Raw genomic sequence first — 24825 nt, forward strand, 5'->3', positions numbered from 1 at the left:
GACATATGTAATACCAATAACATATAGGGTTTCTTTTTTTACAATAATATAATTTTTGAACCTGCAAATCAGTACTTTGCAATTCTGAGATACATATATGTGGAATGGAAACATGAGTAACTTCATGAGAATGCCTAACCCTAAATCCACTGTCCAAGGTGCTAGGTTTTGGGGTGTTTATTATATTTTAACTTACACCTTTCCGTATGCATTAAATTCCTCATACTGAAATTCTTTTTAGAGCTAAGCTACTTCTTCCTCACTGGAGCACTGTGACTCCGATGGCAAAGCTGAAAAAGACTCTGCACATATTTTTCAGAAAAACCATTTGTGAGGGGTCTGCGTGTCTCCTGACAGCTGCCAGAGAATTGTTTTTTCCTCCCTTCTCGTTGTTGATTCTTTGGGCATGAGGGGTAGGATGGCACACAAGGACCTGCGAAATAAGGAGGGAAGGTGTGTAGGTGCAGTGAAGTCCTTCCATTTGCCCGCCCTTCCTCTTCTTTCGGGAGCTGAGCCAATGCCGTGAAATAGGAATTGTGAGGATGCAGATACAGAAGGCACTTTCCGATGAGCAGGCGAACAGAGGCAGTAGGTCTCGGTTCCCAGTAAAAGTGCTGGACCTGCTACCAGACGTACCCAATGACAGAGGACAGTTGGAACAAAGAAAATAGGACATGGAGAACATAGCATTTTTTCTGGATTATTTTTTGCTCTTGAGTTTGGATGGATCATCTCTGAGTCTCATTGTCCTTATCTATACGAGAGAAAGTTGGACCTTTGATTTTAAATTCTTTCTTGCTCTGACAGTTTATGAACCTAACACTCAGGGACCTCAGACTCCAGTGGGAAAGACAGGAAATGTACAGAAATATTTCGAGTTGTTAGGATGACAGAGCCTGGTATCCAGGGAGAGGTGCAGACACTCTTGGGAGATCAGAAGAAGAACACCCACTTGTGCCTGAGGAAACGGGAGGTTTGTAGGAAGAGATGATGCTACATTTAACCTATTTTTTTTCTGTTTTCTTTTTTTCTAATTAGAGAAGTAATTTTTGCTCATTATAGGAAATTTAGAAATCACAGAAGATTGGAGGCAGAGAAAAACATTTATTCCACATAGCCATCCTGCCAGCCAGACATCTAGCCATCCAACTATTTGACTACCTATGATGTGCCAAGTGTTGTTTTAGGCACTAGAGAAACAGCACAACAACAAATACACAAAGTTCTTTTTCTTCTGCAGTTCATTTTTCGGGGGCTAGGGTAGGAGATTTCAGGAAAGTAAATAATTTCATAAATTCCATAATGAATGAGATAATTTCTGCACGTGACAAGTGCCAAGAAAATAAATAAGATAGATGTGATAGTGACGTGGTAGTTGGGGAGTGGGTAGTGTTTTTGATTGCGGTCATGGAGGGCCTTTTTGATGATACATCACTCATGAACCCAGCGCTTAGAGTTAACCAGTAATTCCTGTGGGTTTCCTTTCTCTGTGTATTTCCTTTCATGGGTGCTTGCTCACCCACCATCCCCCCGGCCCCCGCCTTAGGAAAAGATGTTTCTTCCCAGCCCCAACTTCATTACTCTTTATAACTAGGACCTCCCCATGCATTGTCATAACGTTTGCAGTGAGAAAACTTGTTTCCCTAATTTTGAAAGAGATCAATAAAAACAAATTAAAACAGAGGATTAGAGGTGCCTTTTCGCCACATTATTTTTCTGAGAACAAAAGATGTAGTGATCTCTTCGTTATTTCTCCAGAGGTCTCTAACCATAATATAAAGCCATTTAGTGCAGCTTAACATGGTAATAACTCACTGCTTTTCTCTCATTACTCCAGGGGACTATGGGGAGGAAGGAAAAAGCAGGTAGATAGGGTGGGGATGAGTGGGAAAAGCCCACATCTCCTCATTTAAAGGATACTATAACTGGTATCTTGCTTGGCAGTCCATCTTAGGGTGGGACTTCTCTGGGAGGAAGCAGGATAGGATCAGCAATGTAGGGGGTATGTGTGCCTCCCTAGGAAGTGGGGAATTGAGGTGGGGTGGTGAAGAGGAAGAAAGGAGCTAACAGTGTGAAGGCACTTGGACAGGGACAAGGTGCTGCATCTAGGAGTGTTTCTACCCTGGGACAATCAAGAAAGGCTGTTCTGCTTCAGATTCCAAGCGATTGAAAGGGATAAGTCCACCAAGTAAGAAAGGCGTAGGGGACTTCGTTCAGGAGTCCCCAGGGTCAGCCAGAGGACTATTGATTGGATAGATGTGTTCAGGAAGCATACAACTTCCTCCCTCTCAAGGCTCTTGTGGGCTACGTGAAACGTTGTTTATAAACCCTATAGCTCAGTGTGGAAGACCAAGGTCTAGCACTGCGATTAGACACACAGGCCCTGGAACCCTCTCTGCACACTTGTTTCCGCATCTGTAACATTAGGATTTGAATACCTACCTTACAGAGTGGCTGTGAGGATGATGACATGATGCAGATACCGTGCTTGGCACAGAACCTTAGAATTTACATGGCAAGAGCTCAGTAAATGCTAACTCAGGTAATGATAATAATGGAGAATTTCTTAAACTAAAAATGAACCCTAAAAATTCTCCTAACCTCTTTCTTTTGCTGATGAACACACCGAGTTCTAGAGGTGAGTCACTAAAAGCATAAACTTAATAGACACATCTGTGTTTATGTGTCAGCTCTGCCTTGTGCTGGGTGCATGGTGTGGTCTCTGCTTCTAGGCTCTCAGTGTTCTCATCCGTACAATGGGACATTGAGACTTGCAACTGTGAGAAGTAAATGCAATTTAAGCAAGGTGCTTAGTCAAGTGCCCAGCATGCAGAATTTAAGATTTTACATGAAATGGGTAAGCATTCACAAATTATGGTTGTTGTGATGGCCGTGGCCATCATTCTAGATGCAAACAAGTTAATGACCAGATTAGGAGATCAATCTGTTTAAACAGAATATCAAGTAGACAAAAAAAAAAAAATAAATAAACAGAGATGTTGAAAATCTGAAAAATGTAATTCATAAACTCAAGCTTGTGAATATATTGGCAAATTAATATTAAATAATTTTAATACAGAGAACCCTATACCCAAAAAGAGAAAACACATCTTTTGAGCGTATACAAAATAATAACAAAAATAGAATGTGTTAGGCCATTAAAGAAGCCCAGTTAATTTCTAAAGAATCCATATCACACAGACGATGTTTCCCAACTGTTATACAATAAACTCAGACATTAATAACTAAAGAACAGCTTTAAGAATCACAGGAATTTGACAACTAAGTAACATATTACTAAATAACACGGGTTAAAAAGGAAATCACAAAGAATCATGGAGTGAATAATAATGAAAGCAGAGCGTGTGTCTATTGTAGAACAGAGCTACAACAATACTTAAAGGAAAATCTGGAGCTTTAAATTCATTTACTGGAAAACAAAAGTTAAAAACAAATGAGCTGGATATACAGATGGCAAAAAACCCATGAAAAGATGTTCAGCATCATTAGCCATTAGGGAAATGCAAATGAAGACCACAAGACATCACGCTATGTAGCTGTCTGAGTGGCTGATAGAGACACACATGATAGCACCAAGCGCAGGCGAGGGTGTGAAGGAGCCGGGTCTCTTGTGGGCATGTGAAATGGTCTACCCACTCTGGAAAATAGTTTGTCCGTTTCTTAAAACTAAAGACGAACTTACCCTACAATCCAGCCATGGTACTCTTGGGCGTTTCTCCCAGAGAAATGGAAATATTCGCACAGAAACTTGTGTGAATGCCCGTAGCAGATGTGTTCTTGATAACCCCAACCTGGGAACTACCCAGATGTCCTTCAGTGGGTGAACGATCAAACAGACGGTGGGCCACCCGGACCATGAACTACTGCTCGGCCATAAAAAGGAGCCAAGTACTGAAAGAAGCAACAAATGCGATGTAGTCAAGGGAATTATGCTGAGTGGAAAAGAAAATCTCAAAGCGTGACGTATCGTATAGTTTCATTTATACACCGTTCTCGAAATCATAAATTGATGGAGAGCAGATTGGTGGTGGCCAGGGTTTCAGGTGATGGGAGGAGAGGGTGGCCTGTGGGTTAGAAGAGTAGCATGAGGGAGCCTTCTGCTGGAACAGTTCTGTACCTTGTTGTAGTGGTTTTTACATGAAGCTACACCTGTGATAAAATGGCATAAAATTAAACACACACACGCACAAATGAGTGCATGTATAAGTCTGAATAAATTCTGGACGGTGCCAACATCCATTTCCTACTCATGAGATTATACTAGAATTACACGAGTTGCTAAATTATAAGTGCTCGGGTGAAGGGTATGTAGGACTTTCCTATACATTTCTTTGCAACTTTTTGTGAATCTAATTATTTTACATGTTAAAAAATGAACTAAACACTCAAGAATATCAGAAAAAGCGCAAAGAAACAAGAGGAAGGAAACTGATAGGGATCAACAGTAATGGAGAGGAGTATAAAAGAATGAATGCTAATTCTGTGAAAAGAATACTAAAAAAACAAAGCAGACCAATTTAAAAAATGCAATAAACAGAATTATTCGAAAAAAAAAAAACCCAAGAATATAATGAACTATGTGCTATTAAGTTTGAAACTTTCCATTAAGTAGATCTAATTACAGAAAAACATAAAAGGACAAAATTGGCACGAGGAGAGAGAGAACGTTGAAAAGGACCAATAAGATGAAAGGATTTGAAATAGTAGTCAAGCCTTACTCCTCAAAAATTCCAGGCCTACATAGTTTAAAGTGAGTTTCACCAAACTTTTAAAGAATACTTTATGATTTGCGCCATTTCTTCTTGAAAATAAGAGAAGTTGTTGGCTCCTCTGGTGACGTTACTGGACTCTTGACACCAAAATCATTGGTGGAATACCAGGAAAGAAAAATACAAGCCCTTTTCATATATAAATATATAGAAAGTGCATCCTAACCTAAATATTGGCTAATGAACCCAAGACTCCTTTACAAAAATAATAATTGGATTCATATGGGGCTTATCCCAGAAGCGAACTGGTTTCAATATTAGTGTAATTTACTGCATTAATATGCTAAAGGATAAAAATCACATGATTGTCTCAATCCATGAGATAAGGAATTTAATAAAGGTCGGTACCAATTTATGATGATTTTTTAAAACCGAGAAAAAAAGGAGAGGGCAACTTTTTTAAACTGCCAAAGTTTACAAGCCAAACATTATACTTAATATGGTGCAGTCCTTTCCAGATCAGGAAGACAAGAATGCCCACTGTTGCCAGTTGCTATTTAACATAATGCTAGGGTTGTTGGCCCACACTTTAAGGAAAGAAAAAGATGTAAGACGTGCAAGGATTGGAAAGGAAGAACTAAAACTCATTGTTTGTAGATGATACAGTAATTCTCCTAGAAATATATGTAAAATGGGAAGTAACAAGAGATTTCAACAAGGTTGCCAGGTAGAAGATCAACTTACAAAAATCAATAGCAAGCCTCTGTACCAGCAACAATAACCTCGAAAATCTAATTTGAAACAGTTACAAAACAAATTGTCAAATATTTAGGGTTTAACTAGACCAAGAATTACAAAAATCTCAATGGAGAAAACTTGAAAACTAATAAAAGACCTAGAAGAAGATCTGAATAAATGTAGAAACAGTCCATTGTCATCCCATATTTACCTATAAATTTAATGCAACGTCAATGGAAATTCCTATTAGATTTTTAAGGAACTTGATAAACTTTCTCTAAAGTGTATATAGAAGAATAAAGAGCCATAGTTAGCAGTCAGCATCAAGGAGGGATTTAAAAAAAAAAAAGGACTTGCACCAGATTTAAGTATTTTTTATATACTCTAAAGCCATAATTATAACAGCAGTGTGGTAACAGAAATGAGTGCCCCTCTGTCCCTCTCTCCCTCCCCCACCTCCTTCTTTCTCTCTCACCCCCCTCTCCCCCTCCCCTTTCCCCTCCCTTCCTCCATCTCCCTCTCTCTCTCTCTCTCTCCCTCCCTCCCTCCCTCCCTCCCGCCATAGGGATGACCACAAGGTGACTCTGCTCCCTCAAGCTTTTCAGGGTCCCAGGCTGAAGAAGGACTTCATTACAATAAGTGTTTCTGGTATAAGAGGAAGTGAGACAGACCAATCTGACCTGGGCTTTAAAGCTCTCTGAAAGTAATCGTCTCTTCTCACATATCCGTGGGCAAAAAGTCAGTGGCATGGACACACCTAACTTCAAAGGAACTGAAAAGCATAACCCGACTCTATGCCTGGGACGTGAGAAAAATTTAAGAACAGATGTTAGGTCTGTCATCTGGGAGAAATTTTTTTAAAATAGCAAAACATCATTTAAAAATATGGTTGATTTCAGTGCATCAAAAATGAAGGCTTTTTATTACAGATCACCATGAACAGAATTAACAGGAAAAAAAATCTGGAATATACAAAGAAGTCTTACGAATGAGTAGATAATTGAGCAAAGGATATGAAAGGGAGTTTACAAAGATGAAAACTAAAGCTAATGGATATATGAAGAAATCACCAAGCTTGTTAGTATTAGAGAAATGTGCTTTAAAATAGAAATGGGAAAAAGGCTTTGTACCCATCGTATTGGCACAAATTTTTTTAAAAACTGGATATTGCTAAGTGTTGCCATGGTTGTGGGTCCATAGGAGCCTGTACCCACAGCTCATTTTGCTGTAGCTAGTCTGGAAGCCATGGGAGTACTTTGTTGAATTAAGTTTACACATATCTGTGAGTCAGTACTCCTGCTCCTGGGAATGTATTCCCCAAAGAAATTTGCACAATTCTCGAAGGGGATATGTGTGAGGAGGTCTCCTATAGCACAGGCTCTGATAGGGTTTGTCAGATTGAAGACAAACTGCATGCCTATCAGTGAGGAATGGACGGATCAGTTGTGGGGGATGGATGCAGCCCATGGAATGGTTGGCGGGGAGGACACAGCGCCTGAGCCAATGTCAAAAGCAGCGTACTGAGCGGTGAGAAGATGAAAGAGATAGAACACAGTCTGATGTACATGATTAATACACGTGCATGCTATCCCATTACATGCATTTTGTAAGAATTCATTCAAGCTAAAGAACATATGTGGAACATAGGATGTGTGTCTATGGAGAAGGGCAGTTAAGAGTCAGGGGTGTGGATTAAAAAATACAAAAATAAGCAGAACGATATTTGAGGGTTGAATTCATTTCTTATCTCTGCTGTAACAGATCAGCATAAAATCAACTGCTTAAAACAACACAAAGGTATTTTTCCAGAGGTCAGAAGTCTAAAATAGGTCTGCAGGTCTGGGTTTCTTCTGTAGTCCTTATAGGAGAATCTGCCGCCTTGCTTTTCTTATTTCTGGAGGCTGCCTGTATTCCTTGGCTTGTGAGCTCTTCCTCCAGCTTCAAAGCCAGCAGCATGGCATTCTCTCTCCTCCTCTCTGACCTGCTTCTCTCTTATGCAGACCCTTGTGAGTCCGCGGAGCCCACTCAGAAAACGCAGAACTTAATTTCAAGATCCTTAATCACATCCGCAACTGTTTGCCGTGAAAAATAACGTACTCACAGTTTGCAGGGATTAGAACATGCACATCTTTGGGGAGACGGGCATTGTTTTGCCTATCACAGGAGTTTTGGCTTGGGGCATAGGAGAGCAGGGCATATGGAGGGGTGTGGTCTGAGCCAGCATTTGGGAGGTGAGGACAGCAGTGAATTACCTGACCCAGTATAACGGGTGGATCGGAAGGTTCATATTGAGATCAAGAAGGACTTCCAGTGATAGGGGTGCTTTCCCCAGGCCTTTCTATAAGACTTCCACCCCCTGTTTCCCAGGGACACAGCTCTTAATAGTCCCGAAAGCAGGGAGAGCAGACAGCTGCCTACCCCTCTTACCCTTCTGACTTCCCTGAGACCTGACTCAGTTAGACTGTCCTCCCATCAGGGGACCAAGCCTATGCCATGTAAGAAGTGCTGGTTGGTCCTGTTAATCAAAACATAAATTCATACTGATCTGTGCTATTGGGTTATCATTCAGTCATATTCACTTCCTCCACCTCCACTTTCCTACTGTGGGAAGAGTGGCTGCAGTGATGTCAGGCTTGCCCACATGACTTGCTTTGACCAACATAGTATTAGTGGACGTGACATGAGGGAGGTCTCAAGAGCTCCTGCACAGGTTGGCTTGGCACTGATGCATCCATCAGGGAAAGAACAGACCTGGAGCAGTTGCTGTCCCTTCAGCCTAGGCTTGGCCATACACACACATGAAGCAGACCTGAGCACAGCACAGGAGCCAAGCCTGGCGGAGCCCAGCCTAGATCAGACAGGCACATGCCTGAGCTCATGGATAAATGCCTGTTGTAAACCAGCGGCCTTGGGGGTGATTTGTGACACAGCCATACCCCACTAATATATGAGCACGTATAATCGTGCTTCAAGCTCAGAAGACTCGTAGGAGATAGTATGCTGAGCTCTACTGTATGTTTTATAAAACCATCAAAAAGGGTAAAATTACTTATTCAAGGTCACACATTTCATAAACAAATTTTGTTGGTCAGGAGGGAGAAAGTGTGAAAACATCAGGCACTTGAGCAAAACTCTTTGCGGGTGGAGGGGAGATGCGCAGTGGGGAGGGGATTGTGACTGGTGACTCTGGAGAAGGGAGAGCTCCCAAGTGTCGGGGGGCAGCCCTAGAAGGGTGAGTCACAGTTGAATGTCAAGGGGAAAGACAGTTCTGATACGAAGAGTGATCATTTGCTGGCTCTGTAAGAGCCTGTGGTTGCATTTGTCTCCCAGTGTCATGGCCAGGGGCCACCGCTGGTCCAGGGGCCAGCCAGGACACCCAAGTGTGCATTGTAGACCATCACCCCTGCTGAGAGGCCTTCACCCTGAGTGAGGGTGCCTCACCAGTGAGTGAGGCAGGCAGGCAGGGGTAAAGGGGTCTTCCAGCTACGGTTCCGCTGTGCTCCCTCTTCTACTGCGGTTCCCTTCTTGGTGCTTTGCCCCAGGGTGACTGGAATAGACGGGTATGCTTTGTCACCTGTCCTTTCTCAATGCCTATGTGAGTCCCAAATGAGACCCGACAGAGAATGAGCCTCCTTCAACTGACAGTGGTTTTTGTTTGAAATTTTTCCTTCAATTTAATTCTCCTCTTGTACGTTTCAAAGAATAAAGCTTTGGACATCATAAAAAAGCTTGGTAGGCATTTCTGGGCCTGCTGACACAGCAGGGCTCTTCAAGGCCCGCAGCCCTGAGTAGTGTCTATAGATTAATGCTATTCCTTGGGAGATCAAGAATGTCCTGGGGTGGGGGCTTCTCAGCTGTGAGCAGTCTCAGCATTTGAAAAGCCCCAGATCTGAATATAAAAAGCCAAACTCTCCAACTAAAAAGAGGAGGTAGTAGTTCTGGGAGAGAGGGACTAACAGTCCAATCAGGAGATACTGCTTTTGTTTATTTGTTTTACATATTCTAGAAACAATTTGATATAGTCACAGCCCTTCACCAGCATCACAGTGATGGCATATTGGCTAAGGGGAAGACTCTTCCCTAATTCCACTGCCCATTTGTTTGCCAAGGAGGAGTGCGGCGTTCAGAAGGTTTAATGCCTCACCTGGGCCCAGTGCTCAGTGGCTCTTGACCATCAGAGATGTTCAGGTTTCAGCCTCTTTCCAGCTTTTCCTTTTAGTTTCCTGGGCTTCTTTTTGTTTTGCTTATTTTATTTATTTATTTATTTTTTTATTTTAATAAATAGACAAGGTAGACTTGCCATGAATGAAGTGTGAACTGAAGCGCAGAGGACCTTATGGGCTCACCTTCTCCTCCCTCCCACCCCGAAACTCTTTTCCTCTCTGGAAACTGAAACCGTGTAATTTAGAAATTGCTTCTCTCTTTCCAACCCGATTTCCTCTGCCACCAAAGTAATTTTTAAACATTCCAAAGCTTTTATTTTCAGGCTGCAATCTTGTGCCCGTGTCCATTTAATTCTTCTTGGCGTCTGAGCACTCGGGCAGTCACTGTGGCAGGAGGTGCGGCCCACCCCCCTGCTCCCCAGTTTAGCACTATATGCACCACTGTCTGTCCCAGCCTCTGCTGTGGGGTCCTGCATTGGTCAAGACCTAGTTAGCAGATAAATTACAACACTTATTTTAAGAGAGGATTGCTTGTAAGGAATTGTTATCTGTCATGCTTCTCAAACCGTGCTGAGGCAGCCCAGGACACCACAGTGAACTCGCCGAGGTATCACGTGAGGACATTGTAGATTTTAATCTTAAAATATCATGAAACACAGTGTCCTCTGTCCAACACTGTACAAACTACTAAGTAGAGGTGGTCCACAATTTCAGCATTAGACTGAACGACGTTCCATGGATGCCATTGTATCTTTGCAATGCTGGCCTTCCAGTAGCTGGTATGATGAAAAGGAAGTATTGCACAAAAGTCCAACTAGAGCAGGAAATAGGAGTGGCTTGTTCAGTGCTCAGCAGATACATGCGACCCCATAGTAAGTAACTGTGGCTATTACACAGTGACATTACAATATTTTGTCTTTTGATTTGTGTGTACTGTTTTCTCAAACCACTGTTATGTTGTTAAGATATAAATACTTATTAGGTTGTTTGGACTAGCTAATAAATGAAACTGTTAGGTGTTTCTCTGGTTAGGAACTCTGTGAAAAATTACCCCAACAGCAAGGGCACCTTAACCTTCTGCTTAACTAGATACAAAGAATTGGCTAGGAAACTGACAAGATACAAAGGGAAGGTGAAGGTATTACACCAGTGTAGTCACCGTGGGAAGCAGGTGCTGCCAAGGGGTGGAGAGAATGAAGAGAATGTGCTGGAATCATAAACAATTAAAAGACTAGAAGACAGAGCATTTGTTGGCAGGCTGTCTCTGAGGCTGGCTCTTGAAGTGTTGGAGAAACCGCAGACCAGATCTAACTGCTGAGACAGACTGAACTTGCCCGGGGTGAAGAAGCAATGTTGGAGCGATGCACCCAGAGACAGGAAGCCTGCTCTTCCTCCTTCAGCCTTGCAGGGTCCCTCTACGGTCCCCCATTGTCGGGGATGAGCAATGGAGCCAGGTGGGGGAGCAGAGATCCTAGCCCCAGCAGCACAAGACAGTATAGGAGTGTTTGGAGCAAGAGACTGGCTCAGTAAGCATCCTGGGGTCCTTGGGTGGCAGGTGCTATGCTCACTCTGGGCCTGAGGTCCATGGCCCCAGTGGGTGGGTCCTTCTGGAGCTTACGTTGTATCTGCCTCTTGGTTCCCCATCCACACCCCAAGCTGCTTAGCTGTAAAACTGAGGGCATCTGCCCCTGTTTTATATCCTAGCCAAGTTCACGCATCCTTTCAAGGTAGGAACATGAAGCCGCACAGCTAATCCAGCTGTGGGTGAGATGAGCATTTGAGAGCAGGTTTTCCCAAAGCAACTGAGGCCCAGGGAATGAGTGGAAGCTGGCAGAAAGGTAGGAATAGAGAGAGGAGGGAAGAGTGACAACCTTCAGGCACAGTGTCAGCTCCTCAGTGTTGTCTTCCGTGACTGCCGTGCGGAAAAGTCCTGGCTTGCCATCTTCATCCAGCTCGCCCCTTCTCTGTTCCCTTTAAAACATATACTGCAACGTGCAGCTTGTCAGCCCGCACGTCCGATTGCCACTGTGGTTGTTTCAGTCTGACTCCCTTCCCGAGTTTAAGCTCAGGAGAGGCAGGGACCCGATCTGTTTTCGTTCACACTGTGTCCCAGCGCGTAGCCTGCCACCCCACAGGTGCTCAAGACATATTGAGGTACACCGTGTCTGGGAAAACTTGAGTGTCAATGAAGAGATCAGGGAGCCGATAGCAGGACCTGAAATCAAGGTGAGATGTTAGGCACAAGCCTTCCTGCACCCCCAGTCTCCCTCCCCTGCTGGATTTTTCTCTAGCACGCTTACTGCCAGCTGACGTTCTAATTTTGTGATTATCTCCTATATTATATCATCCCCCCTCTGCGCTAGAACATAATCCCCGTAAGGGCAGGGAGGATTTTTGAATGCTTGGCTCACTCTTACATCCTGTACAATACCTGGCACGTGGTGGGAGCTCAGAAATGTTTATTAAGACTGAGTCTGTCCAGTGCTTTACTTTCGGCAAAGAATACTCCTATCACGCCGTCACAGCCGATTTCGTTGTTCGTCGTTATTCCCGCTTACTTCTTAGGAATGGTAGGAGGGACCGTTCTAATGTTTAACATCCAGACTGGCCTAACTCATCATTGGGTAGGGGGGTGCTTGAGTGGGGGAGGGGGAGGATTGCTGCTCCCATGGCTTGTCTGCTCCTGCGTCAGAATCTTCACAACTATTTGCTCCTTTGATCTTGGCTCCTGAACTTAAAGTGTGCTGCCTCGTCTGCCTGGGGTTTCACCTTCCCACCCCCTAGCCTCCCTCCCCTGTTCCCGCACACCTTGCACCTTTACCTGGTTAAATCCTATTCATCATCTGCCCAAGGCCCCCTCTTTCAAGACAGCCTTCCTGGCTTCTGGACTGCATGTTACATTGTTGGTGATTTACTCTCAAATACTGAACAGTGGGACATTAGGGATGAGTTCTAGGTTTAGCTATAGTTATAGGTTAAACCTAGTGCTTCCAGCCTTGCAATCAAGAACACATGGTTCATTGAAAATCTGGTATCCCTGTCAAGAAGCCCCTGCTCCGGAGACAATGCTACTCTGCCCAGGTGTTTCTGATGCCCAGTCTTGATCACTAACGCTCATTTTGTTAATTAGTATACTAAATGTCAGAAATCCGTTGTTGCGGTGTTGTGGCAATTGTGGACCTGTTGACTATCATAAGTATTATGAGTGGACTCTAATTAGTGAAATGGAAGGTATTCAAAATATGTGGGCTGGCCAAAATATTTTTAAAGCTTTTTCCAGACATGCATAATGAAGAAGAACCCAGTAAGACTTCTAGCCTTGAACTTAGGGTGATTGATTCCCAAACAGCCCTGGTCACTCATTGGATAAGGAGTACTCCTGGTTTCCTGATGTGTTACCATTACCTGTAATGGTAATTGACCATTTGAGTCAACTGAGTCAAAACCAATTGAGTCAAAACCAATTGAGTTTGCCCCTGGCACAGAAGTAGGCAAACGACAGCTCTGGTATTGGCTACCTGTTTTTGTAAATAAACTTTTATTGAAACAGCCACACCCATTTGTGAGCAAAGAGTCTGTCTGCCTTTGCACTCCAGTGGCAGAGATGAACAGTCACGACAGAGACTGTCTGACCTGCAAAGCTTAAAATATTGACTATCTAGCCCCTTACAAAAAAGAAAACAAAAACCTTTACCAACTTCTGCAAGGACAGATTTCTGGGACTTCATTGAACTTTACAGAATAGATGGTTTGACCTGTTCTTTGTCTGCTTGCTAATAAACATTTGTGTAATAAGTGGTCATCAGTGTCATAGAATTTGGCCTGAGACTTGCTTTCATTATAACCTAATAATGCAGTTGTGGGGGAATCATTAACCTTCACTCATCTCAAATTTCTTTGGTGGCTTCTAGCGTCTGTGGAAAAGGATGTGAGGGTTGTGCATGAGTCATGATTCAGTGGGCTCAGATGAGTCTCCAGCACTGGGCTCTGTCTTTCTGCCCTCTGCTGCCCGGAAGCCCAGCACTTCGTCTGCAGAAAGGCGCTTCGGGCTGCATCGTTCCATTCGTCACACTTCTTGGGTCTGCATCCCCTTCCAGAGCGTGAGTCTCACTCCTGAAGGCAAGGAAGTGCCTCTCTTACTCACAGGCACCCCGATGCCTGTCCCATCTCAGAGGTTCGAGATGTGTCTGTAGAAATAAGGAATAGATAGAGCCGTGTCCGAAGGCGCATTAACGGAAGTTTGCCAGCTCCTAACCATAGCTGGTTAGAAGCATGAGCCCAACAACCAGCAAGATCGAGAACCAGGCCAGTAACTTACAGGACTCCTCTTTTCTTTTCTTCTCTTTTCTTTTCTATTCTGTTCTTTCTTTTTTTGTTTTTTAAGATGTTGTTTATTTACTTGACACAGAGAGAGAGAGGGATCACAAGTAGGCAGAGTGGCAGGCAGAAGGAGAGGGAGAAGCAGGCTCCCCGCTGAGCAGGGAGCCCCACACAGGGCTCTATCCCAGGACCCTGGGATCATGACCTGAGCTGAAGGCAGATGCTTAAAAAGACTGAGCCACGCAGGCGCCCCACTCCTATTCTGTCTTAATGGCTCTGCGTGCCTCCCTTCCGGAGGTGGGAGCTGTATTTGAGGGAGCACAGCTGTGTCAAGTACCACCCAAGAGCTTGGTGGAGACTCTCCTTAGTTTCCCTTAGAGCTCTGAAAGGCAAGGAGTACCACCCATGTTCTACATAGGAGAAGAAAATGCCGCACAGATGCAGATGGGACACGTGACTTGCTTTCGGTCCAGGTGTTCACAGAGCCAGTGTTGTTTTTACTATGCCATGGCATCTCCAATGCTCAAGAGTAGTTTTTCATTAATTAACGAGCCAGTGAACACATACAGAAATTACCTTCTTTATTTCATTGCTACAAGAGGGTAGCAACAGAGTCACCTTCTCACAAGGTAACATGTTCCAGCCTCGCAGTTCTCTGTTTATCAGGATGAGTAGGACCTGGTGCCCCTGGCTGGCGAGTGTACCAGCATTCTCCAGAGAAGCCTCTGGATTCCTGTCCTTGCCTCCTTCTGTAAGATGTCCTTCTCTAATAGTCAACAAATTCTTGTCCCCCAAACATCTGCAATAAATTAAAGGAGGTGGTGGAAAGTAAGCACGAGAGTGGGTTTGGATGATGCTGGAAGGAAGATGGATTTTAATTTTGTTCCTTTTACCTTTTTATCCCTTCGTGTATCATTTCCATGCAGAAATTGCAAATTAATGGTCACATCGAAATATCTGTCAACGTATTACTGCTCTTGCAGTATCAAATTATACTGGCAATAATGTTTCCAGCTGCCTAGGACTCCATTGCAATTTAATTTGAAAGGAATTCAAATTGCATCTCCAAATGGATAAAAAATTAATTTTACATACAAGCTATCCACCTCCACATTTTCAGCCCCATGCCCCAAATTATCTCAATGTAGGTTCAACTTTGAACAGTACATATGTTCCAGCCGACTCCACATGCAAAGATGAATAAATAGAAAATTCATGATTTGGAAATCTGCTTTGCTGCTCTTTTTTTAAATAAGATGTTCTGCCTTGATTAAGGTCATTAGGAGATTCTATAGCTGTTGCCTTTGACAGCAGGAATAGAAGCTGGGCCCACATAGAACAAAAAAGCCTCAAATTCTGACTTAACCACATAACTACCCTTCACAATTGGAGTGTAAAGAGAGCCCGGATTCACCCCTTACGTCTTCTCCCTTGTGGCAGGGAGGAGCTTAATTCTGGTTTGGTCTTCAACAATCACCTACTTTCTATATTCACTCATTCCTCAACTTAGTTATTAAGCAGCCATGTGTTCTAGTTATGAAAATGAAGAGATCTAAGGGCTCACAAGGGAGCAGGTGAATGTGAACGGTGCCTATAAACGACTAACCTGCAGTTTGACAAGGGATATGGAGGAGATGTGCTGATGGGCTAAAGAACACATGATGGAGGCAGCCATTGCACCTGGGCAAGGAAGGCTTTTGGAGAAAGTCACAAGGAAAGTGTGGCATTGGCGCTGGGCCTGGAGTCCGTTGACTAGGGATTCGCCAGTGGCGTCCCAAGCAGCAGGAAGAACATGGGCAAGAGCAGGGAGGTATGGGAGGATTCAGGATGCAATACTTGGCTTTCCCAATGTAGGATTGAGGAGTGGGAAATGAGGAAGGAAGTTTGGAGGCGGGAGGATATAGGTTGCAGGATGGGCTCAGGTATTAGGTTGAAAAATGGTACTTCAGGAAGAAATGGTATGTTAGTAAGATCTAACGTGCAAAAGAGGAGAAGTGATGGGAGGTCAGGACCAGCCTGCCTTCCAGAGGGAGCTGTGGGAGTGAGGGGGCTTCTGAAGGCATGAGTCAGTCAGTCACATACAGACCCACATGCACAGCTGTCCCTAACCTGTGCATAAACATAATAGCGTCTGGGGCAAGAACAAATAGAACCTTGTGTTCCCCTTCCCTCTGACTCTACCCCTCCCCACAAAAAGCCTCATGCACACTTGTGTGGGGACTTCAGTCCTCATGTCCAGGTCTGTCCACTCCCCCCAAATGGCCATTCTTTGGTTACCCGTTGGGCCTAGGGATGCACACACAGGGATATAGTCTGAGGAAGGGCAGACCAAGGGAAGAGGTCCACACAGGCCCCAGAAATGAGTTTGGGGCACTGGGGCAGGGAATTCTGGTGGTATCAGGTACTTGGATCCTGGTCCAGAATAGGGAGCATGGGCTGCAGATGGATGCTTTCAAGGCCCACTGACTCCTGCTGCAGGAGGAGGGCAGAGGCCGAGGAGTGCCCGTGTGGGCTCCTTAATGCACAGGGCTCAGGACAGGGCCCCTGTTGTCAGGTCCAAGGGCAGAGAGAAAGAACACCCAGAGGCCAAGCCACTTGGATTTTTCATCAGAGGAAGATTTTGCAGCTTCCCACACAGGCCACGCTCTCTCCCCACTGTTTGTCTTCTCATTGGCCTGGAGGCTGTTACTTAAGAAGGTCATGTGGGCATGGCCTTATCTGGTGGCTGAAACCACTCCAGGCTCGAGGCTGAGACACGCTTACATGGGGGATGTAAATTCTACAAACCGGTCTCCACCGCACACACAGGCTTTTCCGGCAGTTTCCAACTTGTTTGCACCGACCCCCGTGTAAACCCGGGACTCTCCATGCTACAGACAATTGCCAGAGCAGAGGCTGGGTTTGGAGGCTGAGGTTTCGGGGGAGGGGTCCGACTGAAAGCATGAAGCTTCCATCACACGTTTTGAAAATCCGTTTCCATTGTGTGGATTTCAGGGCATTCTTTTTGCTTGAATGCAAAGATAAATATGTTCACCGTGAAGGCTCCATGACATCGTGATGGGGACGAAACTGGGACTGTGGAGTCAAGGGTCTGAGCTCAGTTCCCAAGAACAGGTCACCATCTGTTCATCGCGGTTTAATACACATGAACTGGCCCCACGACAGACCCTGCACCATGTGTTGGGGCTTGCTGGACAAACAGAATGTGGTCCCTGGCAGCCTGGGAGGAGTGACAGATAAATGAACAAGCTGTTCCTAGAAAGCGAGACAAATGCTGAGTGGGCTGGACACCTGTGCTAAGTGCCGTGGGAGCCCAGAGCTGGCGACTGGGCTGTGTGGCTCTGGGTCAGTCACGTCCCTTCGTTGGCCTCGGTTTTCTCTGCCAGAGAGTTGCATTCAGCATGCAAGTGCCTACCCCAGAGTTACTATCTCATCAGTAGCCACTGTCTTTCCCTTTCTGGAGCGGGAGTTCTAGAACTTTCCAAACAGTTTCCTCCACACCTGTCTCACCCACAGCTCTACCGGACGTCTTGCCTTTTGCATAGGACCTGAGCCTTCCTTGATCTTCTTAATTTTCACACTCTGAAAAACCCCCAAAGTCATGCCTCAAGGTTATCAGTAACACATGTGACCATATTTCCCAAATGCCTTCTGCCTCTAGTCCCTGTGTTCCCAGGTGGTATTTCAGTGGCCCAAGGGAGGCATGCAGATCTCAGCCCTTTCTAGAATCCACAGGAGGTCCAAACCGTTTTGTGTTATTTTGAGGACCTTGTTGAAGATCTCGGAATTCCACGGAGAACAGTCACACCGGGCTTCGCCCCCATCTTCTCCTGTTCAATCCCAGCCGACAAGTGGATTCATTTTTCTCTTCCTCTGAAGCCTGAGCAGAACTGATCCCAAGGCCCTGGGGATGCAGCTTGTGCTCCAAATAAACTTCTTAAGGCATTTCTCCAAAAAAGGCCATTTTATCTAAGAGGAATGCCCACTGTTAGAGGCAATTTTCTCTCTCCCTTTACAGCTCATTTTATACTCATTAACAGCTCTCTGAGATTAGTGCAATAATTTCCACTTTATAGACAAAGAAATGGAGGCTCAGAGATGAAGTGCCCTTGCCCAAGGTCACACAGCTAGTGAGTGCCAGAGTCTGGCTCTGGCCCCATCAGGTTCCGCTGTCCCCTGTGGCCTGACAACAGTGGCATGGGCTTCAGAGGAAACTAATGTTCCCAGTGCCCTGCCCTTCCCGCTCTGGGAGGGAGTCTCTGCTCCGGGGCAGGCTTGCACCATCCCTTCCCCTCTTGGGTAAGGCACCTTGGCCTGCTCCCTCCTTTAAGAAGAGCAGAAAGGTGTGTGAGTGCACAGGTGCCCAGGTGAGCTGTGCGGAGAATTCTGGAGAAGCCGAGACTAGTGGTGGGAAGACCGGCCAGTTGTCAACTGAGCACCAGGTGTGACTGAGTCCTGCATTGCCCTCTCCAGCCGGGCCTCTGGCTCCTGAGGGTCAAGCATTTCTGCCTGAAAGTTCTCAGCCTCCTCGCAGCATCCTTCCCAGGTGTCCTCAGGTTCGTGCTGACTCGGTCTCAGTGCCCCGTGGTATCACAATGCAGGGCAGACACAGGGGCACTGGACCCTCGCAGACTTCCGATCTCAGCCATGCGCTCACCATGTGGCACAGCCCGCAGAGCTCTACTTTCTCTCGGACGACACTAGTGATGCTTTCCTCACAGATGGTGGTGAGGTCTACAAAACGGGGCGTCTGTCCATTGGCTTGATACTCCTTGGGGCCCTCCCGTGTGTGTCTCTGGGCTGGCCGTGGGTCCTGGGAGGAGCAGGCAATGCCCCTGCTCTCACACGCAGGGCTTACGTTCTAGTGGGCAGGAACAACTTTTGAAAAGCTGCCGACTGCGGAAAATGGATATAGAAAGGAACAGTGAAAAAGAGGAGAAAGAAATAGCCACTGAGCTCTGCCCAGGGACTCAGCAAGGACATTTTCAGAGCGGAGACAAAGTGGGCCGCGAGTGAAAGCAGGAGAAGGTGTGGCCCAGCTCCAGCAGGGAGGGGAAGGGTCAGGCAGAGCGCAGGAGACAGGGCTGGGAGAGGCCGGCTCCGCTTCCCTCTTGGCGTGCAGAGCACCTGCCCTGACTCTCTCTGCAGACTCCTCCGGTCGGGCATGGCTTCTTTGCACATTAGGCGCGTAGTCAGGTAGATCAAAGTTCAGGCCCTACTTTGCCACTTGCTGGTCTTGCTACTCTACACAAGTTCCTGGATCTCTCTGGCCTCAGTTTATTCATCTGTAAAGTGGGGCTGGCAGTCAGTCCCTCCCTCACAGGGTCCCAACGTGATGCAGGTGATAGAACCCAGCACCATGGCATCTGGCCATCAACGGTGTTTTATTTCTGTTGTTTCATTTGTGCTTTAAGGGCACATTGGAGATCCCCCCCCAAAATATTTAACATGGGCTGTAGTCCATCTTAAGATGTTTAACAAAACGGACAACTCTTGGATTTAAAAGGATCTTACATGTTGCTGTTCTCACTTTCTAAGGAGATGAGGCAAGAGAGCCCAGGAGTGATTATCTTATTGGGGTGTGGATCCGTTTTGAAGGCACCCCCGGAGGGGAAGCGTCGTAAGGTCCTGAGCAGGGCTGGGGGAGTTCTGGCATCTGGGCTTTGCAGAAACGCTCCAGCTGGGCGAGGCCGGTGGGGATGCGCGGACTTCCCAGGCAGGCAGCTTCTCGCTCATCTGTGCTTGTACATTTGTCCTCATGCCATCAGGACTCGCTAAACCAGTCGGCCACACCGCATCGTAACCCCCCACTATGGGGACCACACTTTTCACCTTATTCTGTGTGGGCTCAGCACAATGGACCCTCAGCAACAGCTTGCTCAATGTCACATTTTCAAAGTCACCCATTTGCTTTTGGAACGCTGGCTCTGTTTTACACAAAGGACCTGTGAACATGAATAATTGGCCTGTACAAGTGACCGTGAACTCCTCAGTCGATCCAGAGCCAGGCTGCTTGCTGTCCCCAGCAGCACGGGAGCAGATCTGGGCTGGTTTGCCAGACTCCCTGACATTTCTGGGCATCCTTCTCAAAAGAAGACTGCTTGGAAGCGTGTTCCTTGGTAGGGCTCTGACACAGTTTACAGGACATTTTTCCCTATAGGGGCAGGTCAGGGAACTCAGTTTGCATCAAGTCCTGCCCTCTTTCTTACTGCTACATTGGCACGGGGGTAGCCTTACCCCTAAATGCTCTTAGGGAGATAGAATCCATCATTTTGCATAAGGATGCTTCACAGCACTGCCACTTAGAAGACTTTCAGAGTAGAGACAGCATACGAAGCCTTATCATTTGTGTCACTATTCCTATTACTGCAAAAGAAAAACCACCATACACTGACTGCTTGTTAAGTTCCAGGTACAATTCTAACTGCTCTGCAAACATTTCATTTAGCCCCCCACGACCCACCTGTGAGGTTAGTATTATCGTTACTCCCATTTCATAAATGAAATAAAAGACAGACCCAAAGAAATGCCAGAACCTGGTAAAGTCCAGTGGGTAGTGTGGAGGGAAAATACTGATATAATCTTTAGCCTGTCCTTAGTTACTTCCAGCTAAGATAGTCAACACAAGAACTTAAGGGGATGCTGATCACAAAAGAAGTTACCCTTCTATTATAAGAAATGCCTAAGCTTTACAGAATGACTTCACATGTGGGGATTTTTTGTGTTTCGTTGGTTATAATCTGTTTTGTACAAAAGCATCTATTTTATATGAAGTATAAACAGAATATTGGTACTAAAATTAGACAGCCAATGTTATATATGGGGGTTTGGGGCCACGTGGGGAAGGATGGCACAGCAATAGAGTGTGAGGGCATGACCATATCTGCTTTCAAAGATTTGTTTATTTATTTAGAGAAAGGGTGTGTGAGCAGGGGGAAAGACAGGGGCGGGGAGAGAATTTCAAGCAGACTCCACTGTGAGCACGGAGTCCGATGCAAGTCTCGATCTCACAACCCTGAGATCATGACCTGAGCCAAAATAATGAGTCAGGCTTGCTTAACGGACTTGAGCCACCCAGGTGCCCCCAATCCTGCTTTTAGCATGATGTCTCTGAAGGGGTCTGTTTGGAAAGAAGTGGAAAGGAGAGAAAGAAGGTCAAGAGCTATGGTTGCAGGCTAGGAAATGATGAGTCGTGTTGTCAGTGGAAGGAGGGGAAATTGCAAGGTGTAGTCAGTGGCGCCTGTGACCACGTGGCGAGACCGAGCCCTGCGTGCTGAGCCTGTGGCTGGATTTGCAGCGTGGCTAATGAGAGCGAGGGCGCTGATTTCCCAAGGGGAGAGGATGTGGCTGGACTAAACATAAGGCAGGTCAGAACTCCAGCAACTGTCTAAATTAGTATATCCCCGGAGTGTTGTGTGTGCTGTTGGTGGTATCCAGAGTGGTTTTTGGGGGGTACCCTGATGAACCTTTAAGAATTTAACAATTTTGCATATTTTTAATGGTTAACATTTATGTATGGCAAGTGATTCGGGGTTTCCCTTTATACAGTTACGTTTTCTTTTAGATGCCTGCATTTAAGTAAGAAAGAAGAGTTTGATTTACAGAAAAATGTTAATTAAATTGTATTCTCTGTGGCAATAATCATGAAGGCTGAGACTGAGCTCAGTTTGGAGGGCCGGTCCCCTCTGTTGTAGCAGAACGCCCACCGCTGCTTCCGGACAGTCCTCAAAGCCCCCGTGTCTTGTTTGTGTGTCTTGCAGACCCCGTGCACGGCCCGCAGAACGTGGAGATTGTAGACATCCGCGCGCGGCAGCTGACCCTGCAGTGGGAACCGTTCGGCTACACGGTGACCCGCTGCCACAGCTACAACCTCACGGTGCAGTACCAGTACGTGTTCAACCAGCAGCAGTACGAGGCCGAGGAGGTCATTCAGACCTCTTCCCACTACACCCTGCGGGGCCTGCGCCCCTTCATGACCATCCGGCTGCGGCTGCTGCTGTCCAACCCCGAGGGCCGGATGGAGAGCGAGGAGCTGGTGGTGCAAACAGAGGAGGACGGTGAGTGGGGTGGGGAGGGGGGTGCTTCCTTAGGAACGGGCAGTGTGGAACCTGTTACGGGGCCACGCCCATCAGTGATGCGGTTTTCTTCCTTCCTGCATCTTTAATTTCCTCCTCTAGAGCTCCCTCTTTGCCAGGGTCTTTAATGAAGGGCATTGCACAACTCCAGGGGGTGCTGTGCCCCTAGACACAGACACGCACTCAGGTTTGACCCTTCGACACTCCCATCCCTCTTCTCACTTTATGGTACCTTCGGTGTCCAGTGATTAACCACACCGGTGCCTCCCAGAGAGGCATTGTGTATTGTGGCGTTCAAGCGCATTGAATCTGGGAGTCAGACCACTCCAGATTCTGTAGGAGTTAAAATAAAAAAATACACGTAAATTCTGTGGCTCCAGCATCGGATGCACCCAGAACCCAGTACTCACCCAGGTGTCCGACAGACAGCTCAAACTCAGAGCATCCAAACTGAACCAGTCTCCCCTTCCGTACTGATTTCTCATTCTGTGTTCCACATGTCAGTGAACTGCATCCAGTAGAACGAAGACCTGAAATGATCCTGGGATCCTCCATTTCATCTCCCCTGCCCTGCCCCCCAAGGTTCTGACAAGTCTGTTTCATGCAGTTTACCTCCCAGCATGCCTGTTACCTTGAGTCTCCAGGACTCCAGAACCACATGGAGCTCCTAGAACACATCACTTTTCCCACCCTCTGTCCTTGCCCATGCTGTTTCTCCTACTGCCATGGCCGCTCCCTCCATGTCTGTGAGACAAGCTGTATTCATCTTCAAGTCTTAGCTCCCATGCTCCTTCCTCCAGGAAGCTTTCCCTGACTGCTCCAAGCCGACTTGGGTGTTCCCTCCCAGGCTCCCACTACATTTTGCATGGAACTCCACCACAGCAGTTATCTCATTTATGGGACGACAGGACTTGCTGGTTCTAGGACTTACCTAGAAAACACTTTTCAATGGCTGTATTTCAGTTTTCCTTCCAGCCATGCTGTCTTTGGCTTTGTGGGGGCATCTTTAGTTATTTCTTTGGAATCAGACCATGAGGTATGGATTTGGGTGCAGGTGATAGATTAAAGAAGTTTTCCCCAGGGACTCTGGGAAGGGAGGTGGGGGCAGGACAAGGAAGGAGAGGAGGCTAAGGTGCTTCCTCTTCAGGCCATGTCCAGCAAAGGGGGCTGCCACCTGGTCCGCAGGAGAACTCTGCAGGGCAGGTCATGCATCACTCTTGTTCCCGATCAAGGAAGGAGCTGCCAGCATGATTAGGGCTGGGATGCAGGGGGAGGATTGGGAAGGAAATTCTTAGGAAGTGTTAGTTGTCTGCACATGCAGGCAAAAGGTGGAGGGGCACGAAGATGGTATAAAGAGATGGGAAGAAATGGGCAGAGCACTGTCAGTGTCAGCCACGTGAGGCACATAGCTCCACGTGACCCAGACGGGCCTTAGAACCTCCAGGCAGAGCCTCTTCCATGGCAATCCCACCTAGCACTCTTGTTTCACATAAGCAAGTTCAAGGACCCTGAGTGATGGCCCCCCCTGGAGTCCAGACCCACATCCTCAGCTGCACCGTTCCCTATGGAGAAAGAGAAAAGTTGCCAGCCTCTGCTCATCTTGTCCCCCAGTTCTCCTTTCCCCAAATCCCATCTTACAACTGGAACTTCTACACAACTCACCTACGTGGCAGACCCTTCGTGACCACCCTTTAAATTCATCGTCACACTGACTCTGCAGGACATTGTCCCTGCAGACTCTGCTTCTCTAGATAGTAATCGCAGTGGAGACCCTGCCTCTGTCGCCTTGGCCCCCACCTTCCTGCCTTGCAGTGAACCTCTGTCCTCTGGGGGCACAGTTCTTCCCTGGATTAGCCTCATCAGGCCACCTGAGGGCCTTGCTTCCTGGGAACCTGTTCTCATCTGACCGCCAGCAGAGGGGTGGGCATCTGATCCAGGCTTCCTTCCACAGCCCAGGAGCTGTGGCCCTGGGTTTGGCTGCAGGTGAAGCTGCCGGCCCTTTCCCTGAATGGCTCTGCTGTTTCAGAGATGCACAAGGCCTCCTCCGGCAGGTACAAGGATGTGCTGCTACACAGGGGGGGTGTGCTCTGGAGCCGCACACCTGGGACAGGCTGCTGACCCCCTCTGTGCCTCAGTTTCCTTGCCTCCGAAATGCAGATACAGATAGTGGCCACCTGATAGGTTGTTATGCTCACTGTGAAAGGAATGGTATATAAAGAAATTGGAATGCAGGCACCTGGCTGGCTCAGTCGGTAGAGCGTGTGACTTGATCTCGGGGTTATAACTTCGAGCCCCACGTTAGGTGTAGAGATTACTTAGAACTAAAATCTTAAAAAAAAAAAAAAATTGGAATGATGTCCAGCAGGCTGTAGGTTTTCAATGACTGTGGCTGCCACATTTGGATTAAATCGCAGAAGAAAAAGATGTCTTGACAAAGGACCCTAGAGCGCAAGCAAAGCAGAAGGCTGCAGCCTGCCCTAGGACACCTCTCCGGAGCTCTAGACACGCACGCCAACAGGTTAGAGAAAATATGCCCTAGACTCTCAAGGCGTGGTGACACGGTCAGTGCCTGATCGGAGAAGCAGAGCCAGGGCAGGAAGGGTGGCTCAGTGGCAAGAGGTTATTAGACAGCGAGGAGCCGCCACTGTTGAAACTCAGCATGGAAACTCCGGAGTCCACGTCAATGCTAGGGTTTGGTCCGGGAGCATCTCTGCGTGTTTCCTCCAGGATGCTCTGCATACCTCGCTCACGCTGCTTTTCCAGGATTACCTACGTGTGCAACAGCAAATCCCAAGTCCC

General features: G+C 46.6%; 1 protein-coding gene across 2 annotated transcripts in view; it reads left to right on the top strand.

The window, feature by feature from the left end:
- The window catches only part of PTPRT (protein tyrosine phosphatase receptor type T), a 1022164-nt gene that overhangs the window by 614258 nt on the left and 383081 nt on the right, over window positions 1-24825 (top strand). For both annotated transcript variants that reach the window (XM_044385622.3, XM_044385623.3), the window contains exon 8: window positions 21712-22008. In XM_044385622.3, the coding sequence (XP_044241557.1) occupies window positions 21712-22008 (297 nt within the window). The remainder of the gene's footprint in view (window positions 1-21711; window positions 22009-24825) is intronic.

The sequence above is a fragment of the Ursus arctos genome, unplaced genomic scaffold (assembly GCF_023065955.2).
Source record: "Ursus arctos isolate Adak ecotype North America unplaced genomic scaffold, UrsArc2.0 scaffold_16, whole genome shotgun sequence".
Taxonomy (NCBI): domain Eukaryota; kingdom Metazoa; phylum Chordata; class Mammalia; order Carnivora; family Ursidae; genus Ursus; species Ursus arctos.